General features: G+C 40.9%; 1 protein-coding gene across 1 annotated transcript in view; it reads left to right on the top strand.

Annotated features, from left to right (window-relative positions):
• The window catches only part of LOC307255310 (contactin-associated protein-like 4), a gene marked incomplete at both ends in the record, with an annotated part of 110,707 nt that extends 95,801 nt beyond the window's left edge, over positions 1-14,906 (top strand). The window contains 3 exons of the mRNA XM_080033988.1: positions 3,721-3,939; positions 13,171-13,242; positions 14,710-14,906. Of these exons, the coding sequence (XP_079890114.1) occupies positions 3,721-3,939; positions 13,171-13,242; positions 14,710-14,906 (488 nt within the window). The remainder of the gene's footprint in view (positions 1-3,720; positions 3,940-13,170; positions 13,243-14,709) is intronic.
• Between the last annotated feature and the right edge of the window lie 3,490 nt (positions 14,907-18,396).

Below are 18,396 nucleotides of genomic sequence, written 5' to 3'. Positions count from 1 at the left end.
TACCCAAAAAAGGAAAAACAAATCTTCATGCAAATAGAAAGTCTAAGGACAGAGAGTGCTGTACGCCGTACAGATTGGTATTCAATCAAATAAATGTAACTTAAACAAACTAGAGGCAGTAAAAGCCGAGACAAGGTCTTTTTTTAAGTAAGAGAGCACTCACCCTAATATAAAAAATCAGAGGGGGATGAAATGTTTGGCCTCATCCAACACTTTCTTATGAAGATTTATGGAAATAAATGTAGCCAAACCTGTTAGTACTAAGAGGAAAATACAAACCACTTTAACACTTTATCATGCTAAGTGCTAAGCAGCGCTCATCTTGCATCTTGAGTAGTGCTCAATATGTAAACAGAAAGTTACTTCGGCAGAAAGTGAAGTTGAATTTAGGGACAAAATATCAAACTTAATCAACTTTATAAACTAGTATAGGGTTTTCTAACTATCTGCTCTTACTAGAAAAAGTAAAAATAAACCACAGATTTGTTACACTTTAAATGAAGGCTAACATCATTCTCTCCAGCATCCAGATCACCCAGTTAACCAGTTATTGAATAAATGCTGAGGCCATACCGATCAATTAACTGCCATACATTAGCTCTCAAAGATGGTTGATCACTTTTACTAACTACTTAATGGAATACTTTTTCTGTTTTCTCCGGCCCTTTCTGAAAGAGATATCTTCAGACTGCCCTTAAAGCAGTTCGGATGGATTTGAGTTTGAGCATTTCAGCACAATCATAATATCCCGCCTTCCTCCAATGCAGCCCCACCCCCTCATTCCTATCCCCGTTTTTTTTGTTTTGTTTTTGAAGAAACTTAATTTAGGCTACACAAGCAGACTTACTTGCTTAATACTGTCTCCGTGCACAAAGTGAGTTATATTGTGGCTGAAGAAACTGGTGGCTGTAGTAGGCTACCGGTACCGCGCTGATCTGCTTGTATCACTGGTTTCACTTCAGATATGTCGGCCAGAACACCACTTATGCTTATAATGAGACTAGGAGAGGAGGAGTAGGGTTTTATCCGCTCTTTATTTTCCTTCTTTCACAGGCACAGCCGCATATAGATCGCGGAAAAAGAACAAAGGCTTAAACTCCGCTCGTGAGGAGACGTTTGAACAGCTGTTGCGACTCGCGAATCGCAGCCGCTAATAACATGCACAAACTATAACTTATAACAGCGATCGGGACTACATGTACATACTCACACACGGGTGATTCACATTTACACTCAGATAAACACGAATGATGGCTTACTGTGGCAACTTGCTCACACACATCTCACCGAGGGAGAAGCGAAAGGAAACTTACTGAACTGGCTCTCTGGCCGACTGACGTCACGGCCCAACACTAAAACACAGCTTAACACACTGTAAAAAATAACAAGAAATAACAACACTGTAACCTTTTCTACAATGGTCGCTACTCGCTAGGCTACTGTCTGCCGTGGAATCAAAACAAACCCTTTCGTTGAGGACGCGCGTGCACGAATGCGCGGTACACAAGCAGACGGCAAACAGACAGGTCTGTCGGCCAATTAAATCGTTCGGTCCGAACGATTTGATTGGTTGTAGTTTTCACCTAATATTATGAGACTGAAATAATTGTTTCTTTTTATTCCTGGTGGGTCTACCATGCATTTTAGAGTGTAAAAACCTTATTTATACCATTTTAAAGTCATTTAAAATAAGTGTAAAAACTCTACAAAGGTAAGAATAGCTTTAAAGTCTGAACTAAGAAAGGAGAAAATGTTGTAGTAAACCTGCAAAGTTAAGTATACAAACAAGCGCAACAAAGTTTAATGTTTTTATTTTGTTAAGCTGGCTGGCAGGAATGGATTAATTAGGACAATGTCTGTAGGTCCCTAGCAACGCTGAATTATCCTTAACAGCGAGCATTATCGAGAAATAACGGACTGTAGAATGCTTCTATTGACCAATCAGAACACAGCATTCATTAGTGCTGTGTAATAATGTTAGTTATTTAACATATTTGATTAAGTGTCCAGGAAGTCAGGCTCTTTGGTCGAAGCTCTATCCACTTCTTTCACATTCTTCTAAATGCCTGTAAATAAATAAATAAAAATTCCTATTTCCTATAATTGTCAACCAAACACGTTTTTTTTAGAGCCATATTTTACCCCGTTGTGCTGTGAAGAATCGGACAGCGACCTGTGACACAGTAATTGGTTTCCGTCAGAGACATACTGAGATATAAGCTGTTAATGACAGGAGGAGCTGAGAGGCTGCAGGCACAGCTCTTTGATAAGAGAGACACACACAGAAACCGCACTGTCAATTTAAAAGGAAACACACTCACTGGCTATTAGGAGCAGGAGATGAGTCAGCTATTTAGAAATGGGCTTTCAGCAATACCAGTATCAAGCCAATACCAAGTAAGAAAATGATAGATACATCTTTAGTGAAGGGCCCACTTAGTCAAAACTACTTAATGCCAGGAATGAAGAGTCTTGTAATGTAATGTTAGAGAAAAGTTGTTTTTTTGTGAATTATGTATTTTCAGGCAAAATTATATTTTGATTAAATTCAAAAGAGGCTGGCTGTGGCAGGCTGTCCTTTATTTATCAGAGGCTTTTTTTTATTGCTGTATTAATGTTTAAAAAATGTTAATTACTTGAAATTTTAGGCATGAAATTGGTCGTAATTGGAAAAAAATATTGCTTGCAAAATTGCTGGTTACTTTCATAACATGTTGGTTTTTTGTTTAGGCCTTCAAATATCCATATTCATCAAAACCTAATGTAATTCTGTTAAAGGTGGAGTCAGAGATTCTGGAGAATACTTGTTGTGAATTTTTTTTGTCAAAATCAGTGAATATCTCCTCACGATCCACTATACCTATCCGTGCTGTGTGTGCGCTGAAAAGAAAATGTGGTGTTTATACCCAGCCTATAGGCTCTTTAAAATGGTATGTAAACAAAGGGACACATTGCAGAAATTGACAATACAGTTGATTTGGCTTGACAGGATTCTAATGTATCGTTCTGCTCTCTTTAACTTGCTGATGTGTTCTGTTGAAAGCACAGTCTCCTCTCAGTCACCTGAACACACACTGACGCAGCCGTTTACAGCGCACACGTCGGCTTTCACAGCTGCTGTTTATACGCGTCAGTGAAGGAGTGGAGGTGATGGATGAAGGGATAAGAGTCGATAAAATGAACTGATAGAGTTGAGAGTGAAAATCTGTCTTGTGGTTGGATGATGGATGCAGACTGGAAGCTGCAGCCGCTGACAGCCTGTCTGCTTTAATGAGGGTGAGGTGTGTGTGTGGGTGTGTGTGTGTGTGTGTGTGTGTGTGTGTGTGTGTGTGTGTGTGTGTGTGTGTGTGTGTGTGTGTGTGTGTGTGTGTGTGTGTGTTGAGCACTATGGGTCCGGACTTGATATCAGTTTGAGCAAATCCAAAACAGATCTGTAGTATTGTACTCAGCATAATAGTAATTCACCAGTAATGTTGTAGTAATGTAACTCCACCATGTATATTACTGAGATAAATGGCAAGAGTATTCAACTCATAGCGGACAAAAAGTATGCATTATACCCTTTTAATATCACCACAGGTCTCTCTCATTCATCTATTTCTACCAAAACAAAACAAAACAAAACAAGAATTATGCACAAACTGCACTTCATTTTAATGTTCCTGTAATATAACACAACATTTATATAAAGTGGCTTTGTAAAATCTCTTTCTCCTCCAGATTCTGATGACCTGGACCCGGCCCTGTCCCGTGTGGCCTCTCTGGGTTTCTCTGGCTGTCTGTCGGTGGTTGTGTTTAACGGGCTGAGCCCTCTGAAAGCTGCTCTGCTGCAGCCTCACACCAGCCCCGTCACCATCAGCGGACCGCTGCTCCACTCACACTGCGGCGCCGCGGCTTCAGCCAATCCCTACGCAGCAGAGAACACACACCACCTGGCAGGTAAGAGGGGGGCGGGGTTTGTTAGGTTGAGCTGAAGGATGTGTTCATATGTTGTTAATTGTCTGATTTATTTAGCGACATCTAGTGGTGAGATTCTAAAGTGCACTTTCAGAGAATCTATGGCCTTCGAGGACAAGAAGGTACTTACTGAATAAGACATCATTGACCACTGTGGTGAGAAAAGTCAAGCAAACGGTGATATAGTGTATAGCATCAGGTTTATTTTCAATCAAGAATAGCAAGAATTCTCCGCGGAGAGGTCACCGGTTCCAACACACGTAAGTATGTTACAAGAAGTGACGAATTCTTCCTTAAAACGTCATGTATTTAAGGAAACTCTGCCCCCCAGGGGGGGAGGCGTCCAACAATGGTTCGAAGGGGAGACAGGTAGAGAGGCAGACAGTTCTAATGTACCTACTTAACCATGGGAGGAGTTTGGGCATAGGACAATAGGAGTAATTGTGAATAAGTTAAACATAGGCGTGGCTGTCCGAGTGGTCGTTGGGCAATCTACGTCTCAGTTTCAGTCACAAACAAACATGCAGTATGCAAACGGTGATATAGTGTATAGCATCAGGTTTATTTTCAATCAAGAATAGCAAGAATTCTCCGCGGAGAGGTCACCGGTTCCAACACACGTAAGTATGTTACAAGAAGTGACGAATTCTTCCTTAAAACGTCATGTATTTAAGGAAACTCTGCCCCCCAGGGGGGGAGGCGTCCAACAATGGTTCGAAGGGGAGACAGGTAGAGAGGCAGACAGTTCTAATGTACCTACTTAACCATGGGAGGAGTTTGGGCATAGGACAATAGGAGTAATTGTGAATAAGTTAAACATAGGCGTGGCTGTCCGAGTGGTCGTTGGGCAATCTACGTCTCAGTTTCAGTCACAAACAAACATGCAGTATATCCAATTACACTTATAAGTCTATATAAAACAATGGCTAAGTAAGCATTCCAATATCTGAGTCTAGAGATATATCATATGCAAAATCTGCTACCACACTCCACAATTTTTTTTTTTTTTTTTTTTTTTGTACGCCCAACAGGCATGCTGAGAAAAAAGTAAAACTCAAATAAAAAGGCATAAAAAAAAAGGAACCAAAGTAATGTGAAAGGCAAAAGCGAAACCATAGCAGCCATAAAATGGTAAAGAAATAAAACCTCCACAAGGCAAGTTAGAGGAAAAAAAAAAAACTAAACCATAACCCAACGCTGGCCAAAAAAACACAAACAGAAACTTGATCAATGGGAAAAAACCTCAATAGGCGTTATAGAGGAAAACATTAAACCAAATTTCTGTGTAAAAGAAACAAAACAAAAGTTTAAGGCGAAAGATACAAAGAAAGCTGAAACCAAATAAAAAACGATAAGGCAAAATAGTCCTAGAATGCCTTTAAAGTTCAAAAAAGTCCCAAGGGTAGCAGACAGGCACGGACATGCAGCAAAAGCCACCACTGGAGGCAAAAATCAAGTTCATTGCCATCCGACTAAGGACAAACCTTCGCTTAAGGTCATCAAATCTCGGGCAGCCCAAACTGCCAGGTTGTAGGGAATAGGGGAGCTGTGGAGGATGTGGGGAGCTGATGGCAAATCCAGTCATCAGGGTGGTGGCTGCGTAGTCGGAGGAGTGGGAGGGGTTGGGGTTGTTGGTAGGGAGGGGGGGGGGGGGTTGTGGAGCGGGGAGGGGGGGGGGGGGCAGACATTTCCATCAGGTCTGAAAGCATGGAGGGCGCACACTAGTGTGAGTGAATCCGGGGAGGGGGGGCATCCGTGGTGCAGGTTAGGCAGCCGTTGCTGGGGGAGGTGGGGGTCGTCTGGCTCTCCTTGCGTCATCTTCCTCGTCGCTGCTGGTGCTGGTCCAGCTGATGTCATCTGGTCCATGCTGGTGGGCTGTAGTCCTGTAGGTGCCTCTCGTTCCGTTCGCTGTGACTGGCATGGATCCAGGTGGTCCGTTTCTGCAACCTTCACGGCCGTCATGGAGGAGAGGAGGAGTTGAAAGGGTCCCGTCCATCGCTTGCTTAGTCAGAACCTTCGTCTGGGAGCCTTGATCACAAAACCGATCCTCGGGTGGTGGCTGGTCGTGGTAGTGCATCTTTCACCAGTCTGTGGAGAGCAGAAAGAGAGGACAGGGGAGTGACCGTGATAGTGACAGTTGACAGCAGGCGTGCTTAGAAATAGCATCAAAAGGGTTGTCACTAATGTGTGTGTTGGATGCAGAAATCACCGTGTAGCCAACTTGGCCTTGCTCTGAGGCCGGGTGCCGTGAAGCAGAGTCAACCACCAAAGCTCCAGGTCTGGATGGGACAGTGGAGGCTTTTCCAGACAGGACAGGACAGGGGAAAACACTGCTGCTTTCACTGTGACGCATCTTGCAGAGGAGAGAAGGATATTGTTCAAATATAATCAAAGAGACAGCGACATGAGGTATCAACATTGCAAATTGAGAATTAAAAAGGCCCACTAAATTAGTTTAAAAAGGAAAGAAGATAACACTTATAGCAGAAAGTCAAAACCATAAAGAACAACAATGTTGACTTGTCAAATAAACAAAGTGATCTTACCTTTTGGATGCAGTCATCAAGCAAAACGTAACCATAATAAACTTACCGATCGGACCTGCAAGGCCAACAATGTAAACTGTGGTGAAACATCAACAAGTTTGCAGCAACATGTTGATAATGTGCAGCAAATAAAACAAAACAAATTACAAAGTTAGTTGTGTTAAAATGAGTTGTGTTAGGATTTAGGAAAACCACAGAATGTGAGAAACAGTAAAAAGAAACATAAAAGAAAACAGGTATAGCAATAGAATGAGATAAGCATATTTCCAGGGAAATAATCAGCACCTACAAGAGTCGGGAAGCAAAGATGAAGTTAGTAGCAAAACAAGAAACAAGTTTAAGCAAAGCTTAAACGATCGCTGCGCGCAACAGGAAAACTGAAATACACACCCAAGTGTACAGAGTTAATCCAAACAACAACAAAAACACAAACATACAAAAATCAGGCATTCAAAAATGCCTGCAGCAAGGTGACCAATTTGTCTAATGGTCAGGCAGACGCCAGAGTTGTCACACACAACACCGAGAGAGAAAAGGAAAGAAAAACAAGCCAACCGACTGATTTTTGGCAAAACCAGAGATCAGAACTCTGCAGTTCTGACACATAAAACACCTCAAACTCAACCAAACTATAACAACAACAACAACAACAACAACAACCCTCTCACTGTCTCACATGTGCTGTGAAGCAATATGCAGGCAAAACACAGAACACAAATCACAAAATAATGCAACAAAGAAAACTAAAATCTCTCTCTCTTTTTTTTTTTTTTTTTTTTTTAAACACAGAACTCTCCACTGTCAACAAAAACAACCAAAATTGAGGCCCAACTCTGCCCTTATGCTTTGTTCACAAGAAAGGAAAAGTTTCAAAGGAGTTAAAACCTGCTGGAGAAAAAGAAAAATTAGTACAAATGAATGCAATGTAGGAAAAGCTTTGAGGGAATTTGCTATACAGTAAGTGGGCTATCAGTGGGCAAGGGCAATAGCTTGTGTGGTGTGCAAAAGGTGTCGGTGCATCTGTGAAACAAAGCCAAAGAGATGCCTGGGGGGGGGGGAGCATTTACATCAAACTGTGGCTGAAATGTTCAGTAGGCTAAGAAATGTAAAAGCATAGGTGTCTGTGCTTTTGAGAAGTAAAATGGGCAAGTCGGCTGGACCTAGAGAATGTGATTTTAAAAGACCAAAGGTTACTGTGCATGTTTATCCGGGGTGTAAAGAGATGTAAATGAGTGAGTTGGCTTGAACCAGGAAATGTAGTTTTTAAAGCAGATCAACTAGTCCCCTTTCTAAAAGGAGGCAAGATGTAACCAAAATTAATTCTAGAAACGTGGCAAAAGTGACACATGCATGTATACAGGCTAGGCCAGCTAAGACAGCAAAAATGTGAGTAGCCTTCTTGCTACAGAGGATCCATGTATACACAGGAGGTGTAATCAAGGCATTTGTTAACAGAGTCAACTTAGGTGGCAGTGTCCCTGTCGTGCTGAAGGGAGACTGAAAAAAACAGACAGAACAAATTATTTTTGAGATGGGAAGAAAACAGCATTAAATCAGGCAAGTTTAGCAAAAGTCCCCAAAGTCAGGAAAACATTGGGGGAAAACACAGTCAATCCCAGTAATTTACACATGGTGAACACAAGACAAAAGGCCATGGTCAGGACGGAGGATTAGACAAAAGGAAGATGCAAATGATGAGATGGTTGAACTAAGCAAAACACAGGGAGGATACCACACCTTGGAAGTGGGCCATAGCAGACGAATAATAACAAGAGAAATACTCTAAGCAGAAGGTAAAAATGGCCACCTTGGTTGGCCCAAAAGTGTTTAAAAGTAAATTGGTAAAATAGCGAACCTGAAAGCCTACATTCGACTGAGGCATATCCATAAGCTAGGCTAGATAGAAGAGCAGACATTCACAACAGTGACCTAGGGAATCGTCGCTTACCAACTGGAAGAGTGTTTGACGCTGCTCCTCTGCTGGAGAGAGCAGCGGAAATGAACATGGAGCCAAAAGAGCCCACAGGAAAAGCCTCTGAAAGAAATCACACACTAGCAAAATCAAGTGAAAACACGTCAACCAGCCCCGAAGGCCGGCTCCTGTTTTTGCGTGTGGCTAGGTCAGCCACAGAAAATGACTTTGCACAATGTTCCCTTCAACAGGACAACTCCAAACTCAAAAAGGAATTTAAAACAGATAGGCAGCTAGCTTTAGACAAAGTTAATGGCAAGGCCATCTGAACAGGGAATTAAATGGTAGCTAAAAGACATATGAGGCCTCGATATCCTAGGGCTACAGGCCTGAATGCTAAAAGTAAATGGTTCGAAGCGTCCTGTGGAGCCTTCGCAAGTCAATTGTCACTGTCACGGTTGGGACAATCGCGCTGCCAGTGCCCGGATTTCTTACAATGGAAACAAACATCGCGGTCGACTTTGTTATTACGAGATCTGTGGTTGTTCGAATTGTAGTTCTTACTGTGATCATTTTGCCTGAAGCGGTCATTTTGTTCCCGCCCTCTCTCGTTCTGTGAATCCTGAAACATCGTGAGGGACGAAGCTTGTCTTTGTTGTTCCTCTGCTAACATCGCAAGGGTTGAAGACACCTCGAGGCTAGCTTTGTGCTTTGCCGTTGCTTTCTCTTCCAATGCCTCCTCATCCTGCTGCATTAGAAACTGTTCCACGTGGTCTGCGTAGTCCTCGATCAGCTGCATCTTTGCATTAACCCATGAAACACACAACTTTTTAATCATATCAGCATTTCTTTTGTGCATACCGCTAAAATATGCGTTACGTAAGTGAGCTTCATATGCTGTAACCAGTCCTTCGTTCAGATTTTTTGGGGACGGCATTCCACCATAATCATTGAAAACGATCGTAAGACGAGCGAGATAAGAAGCAGTAGACTCGTCTTTGTTCTGTTTACATCGGGAAATTTTTCCCATGTCAATTTTGGGAGGAAAAGCAGAATTGCAACGCTCGGCTAATTTGATAATAATGGTTCTGTATAGCGCGTTGGAATCGTGTTCGTAAGCAGTGTGTGTCAGTCTGATCTCATGTTCAGGGAATGAGTTAGAGAGCTTGGCCCAATCACTGCCAACTTTCTTAATCAATAGACGCCGTAGCTCGGTGGTTGTGGGCTTAAATTCTTGGCAGAATTCCAAAATTGCATCAGCGAAACGTTTGCCCCCCACGTCTTTTAAGACGGGGAGGAGGACCATTGCGTTTTCAATATCAGCCATATGCCATGTCCTGTGAACTAACATCGGACCCTCCGGACCCGCTACTTCGATCATAGGCAGAGTGTATTCAATGTTTTTGGGATGATCAGAACAAAGTGGCCTTAAAGGCAAGGTAGATAAAGGACTCGTTGGTGCTGGCTGGAGCATGGGGAGGGCACAAGCAGTGTTAGTGGTAAAATCAGGATTTGTACTCACCAGGGGAAGCTGAATCGGCTGTGGTTGGAATGACAAACCTGAGCGTGTAAGAGAAGCGGGCACAATGGGGGGCTCTTTTCCGGGCTTTAGCCCTCCGCTTTGGTGGAGCTGTGCCAGAGGATACAGTGGCAATGCATTGTTGTAAGGCGGTGGGTTGGGGTTGGCAACGCTGATGGTGACGGTGTTGCCGGCCGACTCTGTGGGTGCGTCCGCCGAGGGAAGCACTGGGGCCGGAGCTTCTTGTATTGTGGGGACAACCGCTGTTGGGACAGGGTGGGTCGGTGCTGCTGGTGTGAGGCCTGCGGGCAATACCGCCGCTGTCCGTCGGAGCGGGCCAGGGCTTCTTGTATCATGTAAATCGTCCTGTAGTTTAAGGCACTGGGAGACACAGTTAATCTTATCTTCAACGGCTGGCTGACACTTATTAGCCCGCCGATTAGCCTCTTCAGACCAGTGGGTAAATGCCAGCCAGTCGGCCCGGAAACGTTTAGACTTCCGTTTGTGACTACTTTGTTCTTCAGCTCCTTGTAACTGTGCTTTCAGCAGCTTGAGCTGAGCGACGCTAAAACTACCCCCTATTGGAAAACCAAAGCGATGCCAATCTTGCATCTGTGTCACAGCTGAATCCCCATAATTCGTTCGCATATATTGTATACAAGGCGAATTTGGAGTGACTAACTCGGCTCGTTTGCTAAAAATCATCCCCATTGTTATAAACACAGAAATAAGCCCACAATTTTCTTACCTTTTCCTTGTGGTACCGTGGCTAGTTAACACAAAGCAAAACAGAATGAAAAACAACAAGACAATACAAAAAACAAAGACAAACAATAAAACACTTATGAAATTTCAAAATTCTTGCTATTTGATCGAAAACAAGCCCCACCAACACAAATATCTTGGTCTGTAAAAGGGTTAACAATTCTAGTTTAATCTCCCAGAAGGACCTGTTTAATAATTCAGGCTTTCCAAGAAAACTAAAATCTCTCTCTCTCTCTCTCTTTTTTTTTTTTTTTTTTTTTTTTTGTAAAACACAGAAAAGTTTTAAAGGAGTTAAAACCTGCTGGAGAAAAGAAAATTAGTACAAATGAAAGCACTGTCCAGCTGCTTGTCCCGGTCCGTCAACCGAACAAGTAACATTACCAATTACTAAACTACCTAAAACCTTCCTCTCAACCTGCTCAGTTCAACTTGAACAAATAAGACTAATTCGTCAATTCCAGTCCAGTGCTTGGCGGAAGGCCATTCAGATGCATTAACAGTCACACAGCACCCGGGCCGAAGCTAACTCGTGGCTGTTCACTTTGGCGTTCTAGCTTTATTACATTAATGGTTAATTAAAGTTCATGCTCACTACCAAGTAAATTTAAACGGGAGAGTTTCGCTCCGACTGTAGTGTAAAAATTCCTACAGAGATGTCCTTAGAAGTAATCCTTTAACCCAATTGTTGTTGCTTTAAAACAAAACATATTCTCACATACCGATTCGGAGGAGATGACAGAGTTCCCCACGGGCCGGCCAACAGAGGTCCTCTCTGTCCCGAAATGGAAGGGCTTGCTGTTGTCCGGTCCCGTGGACCCTCTGCCGGTGTTCTCCTTCCTGGAATTAACTCGCCAATTACTGTGGTGAGAAAAGTCAAGCAAACGGTGATATAGTGTATAGCATCAGGTTTATTTTCAATCAAGAATAGCAAGAATTCTCCGCGGAGAGGTCACCGGTTCCAACACACGTAAGTATGTTACAAGAAGTGACGAATTCTTCCTTAAAACGTCATGTATTTAAGGAAACTCTGCCCCCCAGGGGGGGAGGCGTCCAACAATGGTTCGAAGGGGAGACAGGTAGAGAGGCAGACAGTTCTAATGTACCTACTTAACCATGGGAGGAGTTTGGGCATAGGACAATAGGAGTAATTGTGAATAAGTTAAACATAGGCGTGGCTGTCCGAGTGGTCGTTGGGCAATCTACGTCTCAGTTTCAGTCACAAACAAACATGCAGTATATCCAATTACACTTATAAGTCTATATAAAACAATGGCTAAGTAAGCATTCCAATATCTGAGTCTAGAGATATATCATATGCAAAATCTGCTACCACACCACTGTCTCAAGTCTTTCCACAATATTAAGTGATGAGTTGAAAACTATGTTTTCGTACATCTTTCTTTAACTAACGTCTGCAGCTATTTTAGAAAGTGAACGCTTTTGCAAATGTAATCTTGGACTGATGTTGAAATCTGCTGAAGTCCATTGCTATAAAACCTTTTTTCAATAAACCAAGGATTTTTTTTGATGGCATTTCTTCATTACAACTGATAAAGAAATGTCTCATTGTTACATTACAAGTTGGTTAACTACCACTCCAACCTTCTCTTTCTGTCTTTATACTTTTGGGTTTCATGCAGTAACAGAGTAGATTAGCAAGCATCTCCCGTTGTCTTCCCAATTTGCCAATTTCCCAAGTCTCAAAATTGCATGAAAACTACTTTTCCAGTCTTAAAAAACGGGCTCATTAGTCCCGTACTGTTTCCTCCTTGGGTTATAGACACTAATGACTGTTTGATTGATGCTTTAATTAATTTGGCCCACAGTGGGGGGAGGTTTCCTTTTGGGATTTCTTTCCCTCTGGGCTCTGTCTCACACAGTTTGAGATGCATTATTAAGAGTCATTTTGAAAAGTCGATTTAACACGCCCCATCTCCTCTAAATGACTATGTTTTGAATCTGATCTAGTCTCTGTATCATTCTTCTGCCTGCCTGTTCCTTATCTGATCTGTTCATTTATCCTTTCATTTTCTATTATTCCCTTCTTTTTTTGGGTGTAATTGCACTGTTGTTTACTCGTCTCTCTGACTCTATTGTACAGCTCCGGAAGAAATTGAGAGACCAGTCTGGATTTTTCTTCAATCTTCATCTGTACATTACTTAATAGAAATGCTCTTAATGACAATATTCTTATTGTGAATTTGGTAGAAATGTTGTCATTAGTTTATAGTACAAAACCAAAATGATCATTCTACTCAAACCTATGCCTTTAAATAGTTAAAACGAGAGACACTGAATATTTGGAGTGGTCTCTTAACTTTTTCCAGAGCTGTATATATGATTTCTGCATTTACGCTCCAAAATCTTCTCTTGTTTCTTGGTGCCTCTTGATGTTTACTTTTATACTATCTTTTCTCCCTTCCATCTTTCTTTTCTCTACCTCCGCTATTCTCTCTGTTTTCCGGCTGTAGACCGTTCTGGTTCAGTGGGCTCAGGTCAACCTTTAGTCAATGCCATGAGGACTGACTCTGCACTGATTGGAGGTACTGGACCCTTTCACCCTATTGCACTCTACTTAGAATCTCTGAAGTTGATTTAATGGTATAACAAGCCAATCTTACTGATTTGCAAATATAAAATGTTTATATTTAAAGCTACGGTGCGTAACTTTCGGTGTCGGTTCCAAATGAGATGACACAAAGTTGATTAAGCCTATCAGCTCCACAAAACACTCTCTCTGTATCTCTCAGTATGGCAGTGCTTACAAATTGATGTCTGCTCCCAAAACAGATGCAGGAGTTCAGAAAAATCCCAAGAACCTCCAAAGAAATTTTTCAGTTCTTGATTCTACTGCTATGAAAAAATCCTGGACATACAGCAGAAACAATACAATCCCCCCGAAGGCTTGCCTCATGTAGGGGTAGATAGCAGTGTTGTTGCTAATACTTAGAATACCTCATGGGGGTTACAGAAGTTACACACTATAGCTTTAATGTATATATTCGCTGTTGACATCCCCTGAGCTCTACGGAGGAGTGAAATGGTGTCATTCAAGAGTCTATTTAAAACTAATTTAAAACTTTGTTGCACTGCCAGCACAAAGTGATTTAAAGTGAAGACTAAGACGGTTCATTCTATAGTCGTGTAGATAGCAAAGATGATTGAGAAAAGTCATTTAAAACGTTCCATTAAACTGGCCTGACCGTGTCACTGTACAAAGGGCAGCTCACCTAATTAAACTTTTATAGGACAGACTCAACGATGAGAAAACTTTTTGGGCCGTTATCTTTAAAAAAAAGCAAAGTCTCTTTATATAAATTAATGTAGTTTCAAATTGATTTCAGATGTATTTCCGAATTCCAATTAAACGGACACCTGCCCTTATATTCCCAAATGGGCCCGGCACACTAGATTCCAAAGATTGAAAATGGTGTTTAATGTACTTGAAAGATAGATTGGCAAGATAATCAAAAAAATCAAGAAAAATGTAATGGCAGCACGATGGGGGAAAATGGACATATATTTCCCTCTGTAAGGAGTAGTCCCTTTAAAGGTGCACTATGCAGCTTCAGAGGAGGGGGGGGGGTTTGTTTACATTTTCAGAACCTGCAGTGAGTGTACAAAACACATTTACTCTACATGTAATTCTTAGCATTGAATTATTCTATTATCATAAATCAAAACTAATTATTTTTGATGGAAGCTGCTGGAACCAAACGTAAGACTAGAATTATGTTTGTGTACAAAACTGTGGGCCCTGCCGCTGTAAACAACAACTTCAGGTAGCTTCCTAACTTCAAACAGTGTTCCAGGGATCACAGTTTCCTGTGAGGAAAGTTTGTTTATTCAGATATGAGAACATATCGTAGAACATTTTCACTTCTCTGACACGCCTAAAGTTACATAGTGCACCTTTAAGATCTTTGTCTTCAAATTTAAATATTCAGTAATGGTTCAATCATCTAATATCTGAGCCTCTTATATCTTCAAAATGTCCTCTTCTGTTGCAGGTGTGATTGCTGTGGTGATATTTGCGCTTGTGATTGTCATGGCGATAACTGGCAGGTTCCTGTACCGGAGGAAAGAGACGTATCGTAACCAGGAAGTGAAGGAAGTCAAACAAGAGGACACACAAGACTTCCACTTCAACAGCCAGGCCGACGCCCACAGTGTCTCCTGTGAAAACCCCAAGGAGTATTTCATTTAACTGGAGGCCTGGTGAACTGCTTGGGTGTTTTTGGAGCAGAAAGGGGGTGTGTCCCAAAACGTCTCAAGACTTTTAATAGCCAATCAGAAGACTCGATGGAAAGATGTGGCTCCGAGGCATAAAAAGAACAATTCACACAGTGTTGTCTTCTGGTTTGCTTTTTACTGTACATTGTGCATATACTGATACAAACAGGCAACAGTGTTTTGGACTTTTGAGGTGTCGATATCCTTGTTTTCACCTGTAAATATTCAAAAAATGTAAATGTGGGATTTAATGTATTTGTAACAATCTCTTGCTAACGTCACTTTGTCATATTAAAATGTTGGAAATAATAGTGGTGTTGGTATTGGATGGGAAAATGTGAAATTTTGTACACAAACTATTGTGGTTGGGTTAATGTAAGTCCCCAAGAGAGAGATGGGGACTTATATTTTAAGACAGGAAGTAACTTGAAATTGTCAGGATGTTGTTTTACGATGCCTGGAAGTTTAAAGGTGCTCCGAGGAACTTTCAGTTTGTGTTCATTCTAGCATCCCCTTTGGACAAAAGCAGTAGTGTTTGTGCTACGCCAGCTGTTGTTCCTGGGTGAGCGTACCCATGACAAAGGCATTAAGGAAAACTATATAAAAATAGCATTCTTTGCACTCATGGTCTTGTTTGCTGTTACATGTCATTTATGATCATCAGAGGAAAAATTAAAGTGTCTCAGAAATATTTAAAAGTTCCTCGTAGCACCTTTAAGTTATCATATTGGAATCATATGGTGTCACCCACCTTTTACCTTTAAAAATTAAATGATATCTTCTATTTCCATTTTTTTCATCATCCTTTCCACTTGTTTTAGCCCTTCTTTAAAAGTTTTAAGGTTTTCACGTTGCAAGTTTATTTATTTTTGTATCGAAAATAACTTGAATAAATGTATGTATTTCAATAAGGGATCATTTTTTATCTTTCACCACATTACAAAGGATTTTCAAAATGTATGAGGTTAGGCATGGGTTTACAAAGCTTTCCTGAATGCTAAAATAAAATACTATCAATCATTAACAATGGATCAAATGGCAATGTGAAACGAGTTGGTTGTGTTCATCAGTTACAGCTCATTGTTTTACCATTTTCGGTCTTTGTTAAGAATTATTTTCGGGCTGCAATCCAAACAGGGTAAAAAAAAATTTTAAAGTTAATTTATTTTTCTGTTTTCAAAGCTATCGAAGAGTCTGCTGAGAGAAATCTGAGAAAGCTGTGACATCTGTTAACTAACTTAACTCACAAACATCACCAAAAAAGGTTCAATAAAAAATGCATAGACAGCTGGCGCTACTTACACAGATAGCACAGATTAAAGCTTGGTAGATTGGCCTGTCGTTATGATGAGAAATACTTTTTGAAAAGCGTGTGAAGAATTCCAGCCATTTCTCCCATATAAACTCTAGCCGCACCAGCATACTTATTCTCTTCCTGTGGTAAATGTGGTTAGTCTGCAGTCTGGATTCACTCAAAGAACCTTTGTATGTGAGTGATTGTGTGAGTGTTTGTGGCAGTAAAGGCTTGAGACAGGTTAGAAGTGGGTTGACACATTTGCATTCAAGTTTTTTCTTTACAACTTTTTTTTCCTTTTCTAAATATGACAGCATTGGGAAAAGAAAAAAAACTTGATCACATCTTGACTTCTATCGTGTGTGGTTCCTTTAAAATCTTTTGAAAAAATCACTTTTTTTCCCCCATGTCTTTCAAACTTGAAAGTTCTCTCCATGCCGCCTGTTGGGAATTTCATCTCCCGGCTCAATCATTTCTCTGAAGAGTAAAAAATCTTTTAACACTGGCAGCAGCACACAGGCTTTTATAACACTGTGGCTGTCTGTCTGTCACCACGTTCCGGTAATTTGTTTTTGAAAAGTATAATCTGCTTCGGTGTCTGACAGGTGGATTGTGACTAGATGGAAAATGAGACAGAAAGATAATAATAGACTTGAGTTGAGCAGACAAGGAAGGGATTTGCTAAATGTATCAGAATTGCTGTTTTTCAAAAATCACATCCACATTAAAAGAGTGCAGCTGGTTGAGGAAGGGGTGGCAGAAAAGACACCGGATGTTTATTAAATGCACAACATCTTCTCTCTGCAAGACGCCAAAGTACAAATGGGATTTTAATGACAAAAGTTACTTCAACTCCCAACGATGCATCTCCGCTGTATTATACTTCAGCAGCGGCTCACTCTTAAAGACCTACTTCACCTGTGGAAATATGAAGGTGTATTGAACTCTGAGATCCCATGTAGTATAAATGTGCAAACGTTTTAGAAATTGGTTCATCCTAGCCTGAGAAAAGGCAGAAAGAGTGTTGTATTGTCTCACTGTCTGACACAACATTTTCCTATGTGTGACATCACATGTAGGGTTAGGAAACAGGACAGCTGGGCCAAGGGGAGAAAATCCTCATTCATTATATTATAATAGCGATTGTATAATGATAGAACACCAGTTCCGTATGGCTGAAGTATTCCTTTAAGTCTAAAACTGAAACCACTACGGTTCCCTCACAGAATACAGTGCAGTGGGGTCTGCCAGAACAAAAATTGTGGAAATGTATGGCAACAATCTCAACTAATCAGAGCTGACAAATTTGACAAAAAAAGTAGTTTGAAGAAATGAAAAATGCATGTGTTTAAAAGCACATCATCATTGTTATAAAGTTGAGTCATGTTTCATATTTATTTATTTTTTGGTCAGTCCAATTTTGAGTCCCAGTATCTGTCAAACCGTCATCACCTAAAAGCTAAAAGCATTTTTGACCTCAAACTTTATATTTTTGTGCTGTTAGTGGTTTATTTTCTGCCAAGGTTGTGTAGTTAAGCTGAATGGTTCTCAGTGTAGCCATACTAATGTAACGGTACTTCGTGTTTGGTCAATGGTAAATAACAGTGATGTCAGTGACCTTGAGTGACATGCCATGATACATAAAACACAATGTCCAGATGATTTTACATACAGTATATTCTGATTGTTTGGTTACAAACTGTTTGAAGAAAATAAAATATTTTCGAGAGACTGAGTGTGAACTTCATTTCATTTGATGGATTCAAACGCCAAAGTAAAAAAAAAAAAATCTAAAATAATAAGTTGTTTAAGTAAGTAGTTTTGTAGGGGACTGAAAGCTGCAGAAAACAACTACTAGCATATACTCAACTCTAGTTAACATTTTAACATTTTGTCCAAATAATTTTTCAATTCCCTTCCACAACTTCACAGCTCAAAGCACAGCACAAACTTGCTAGTTGTGTATTTTACTTCAGCGAACATCAGTTTTATCCTGGTTGTCGGTGGTGATGGGTCCAGATCTCATTCTTTTACACAGCAGTCAAAGCAATAGTTGGGGTGCTCCGGTGGTGTAGTGGATAGAGCGCGTACTATATTGCCTTCGTTGCAGTGGTCGAGGGTTCAAATCATCCCCCCTCTTTCTCTGTCTCCCCATCTCAACTCTAAGTAC

The sequence above is a fragment of the Ammodytes marinus genome (assembly GCF_949987685.1).
Source record: "Ammodytes marinus genome assembly, chromosome: 9".
Lineage (NCBI taxonomy): Eukaryota > Metazoa > Chordata > Actinopteri > Uranoscopiformes > Ammodytidae > Ammodytes > Ammodytes marinus.
The sequence above is the reverse complement of the archived record's forward strand: the minus strand, read 5'-3'. Positions and strand labels throughout refer to the sequence as shown.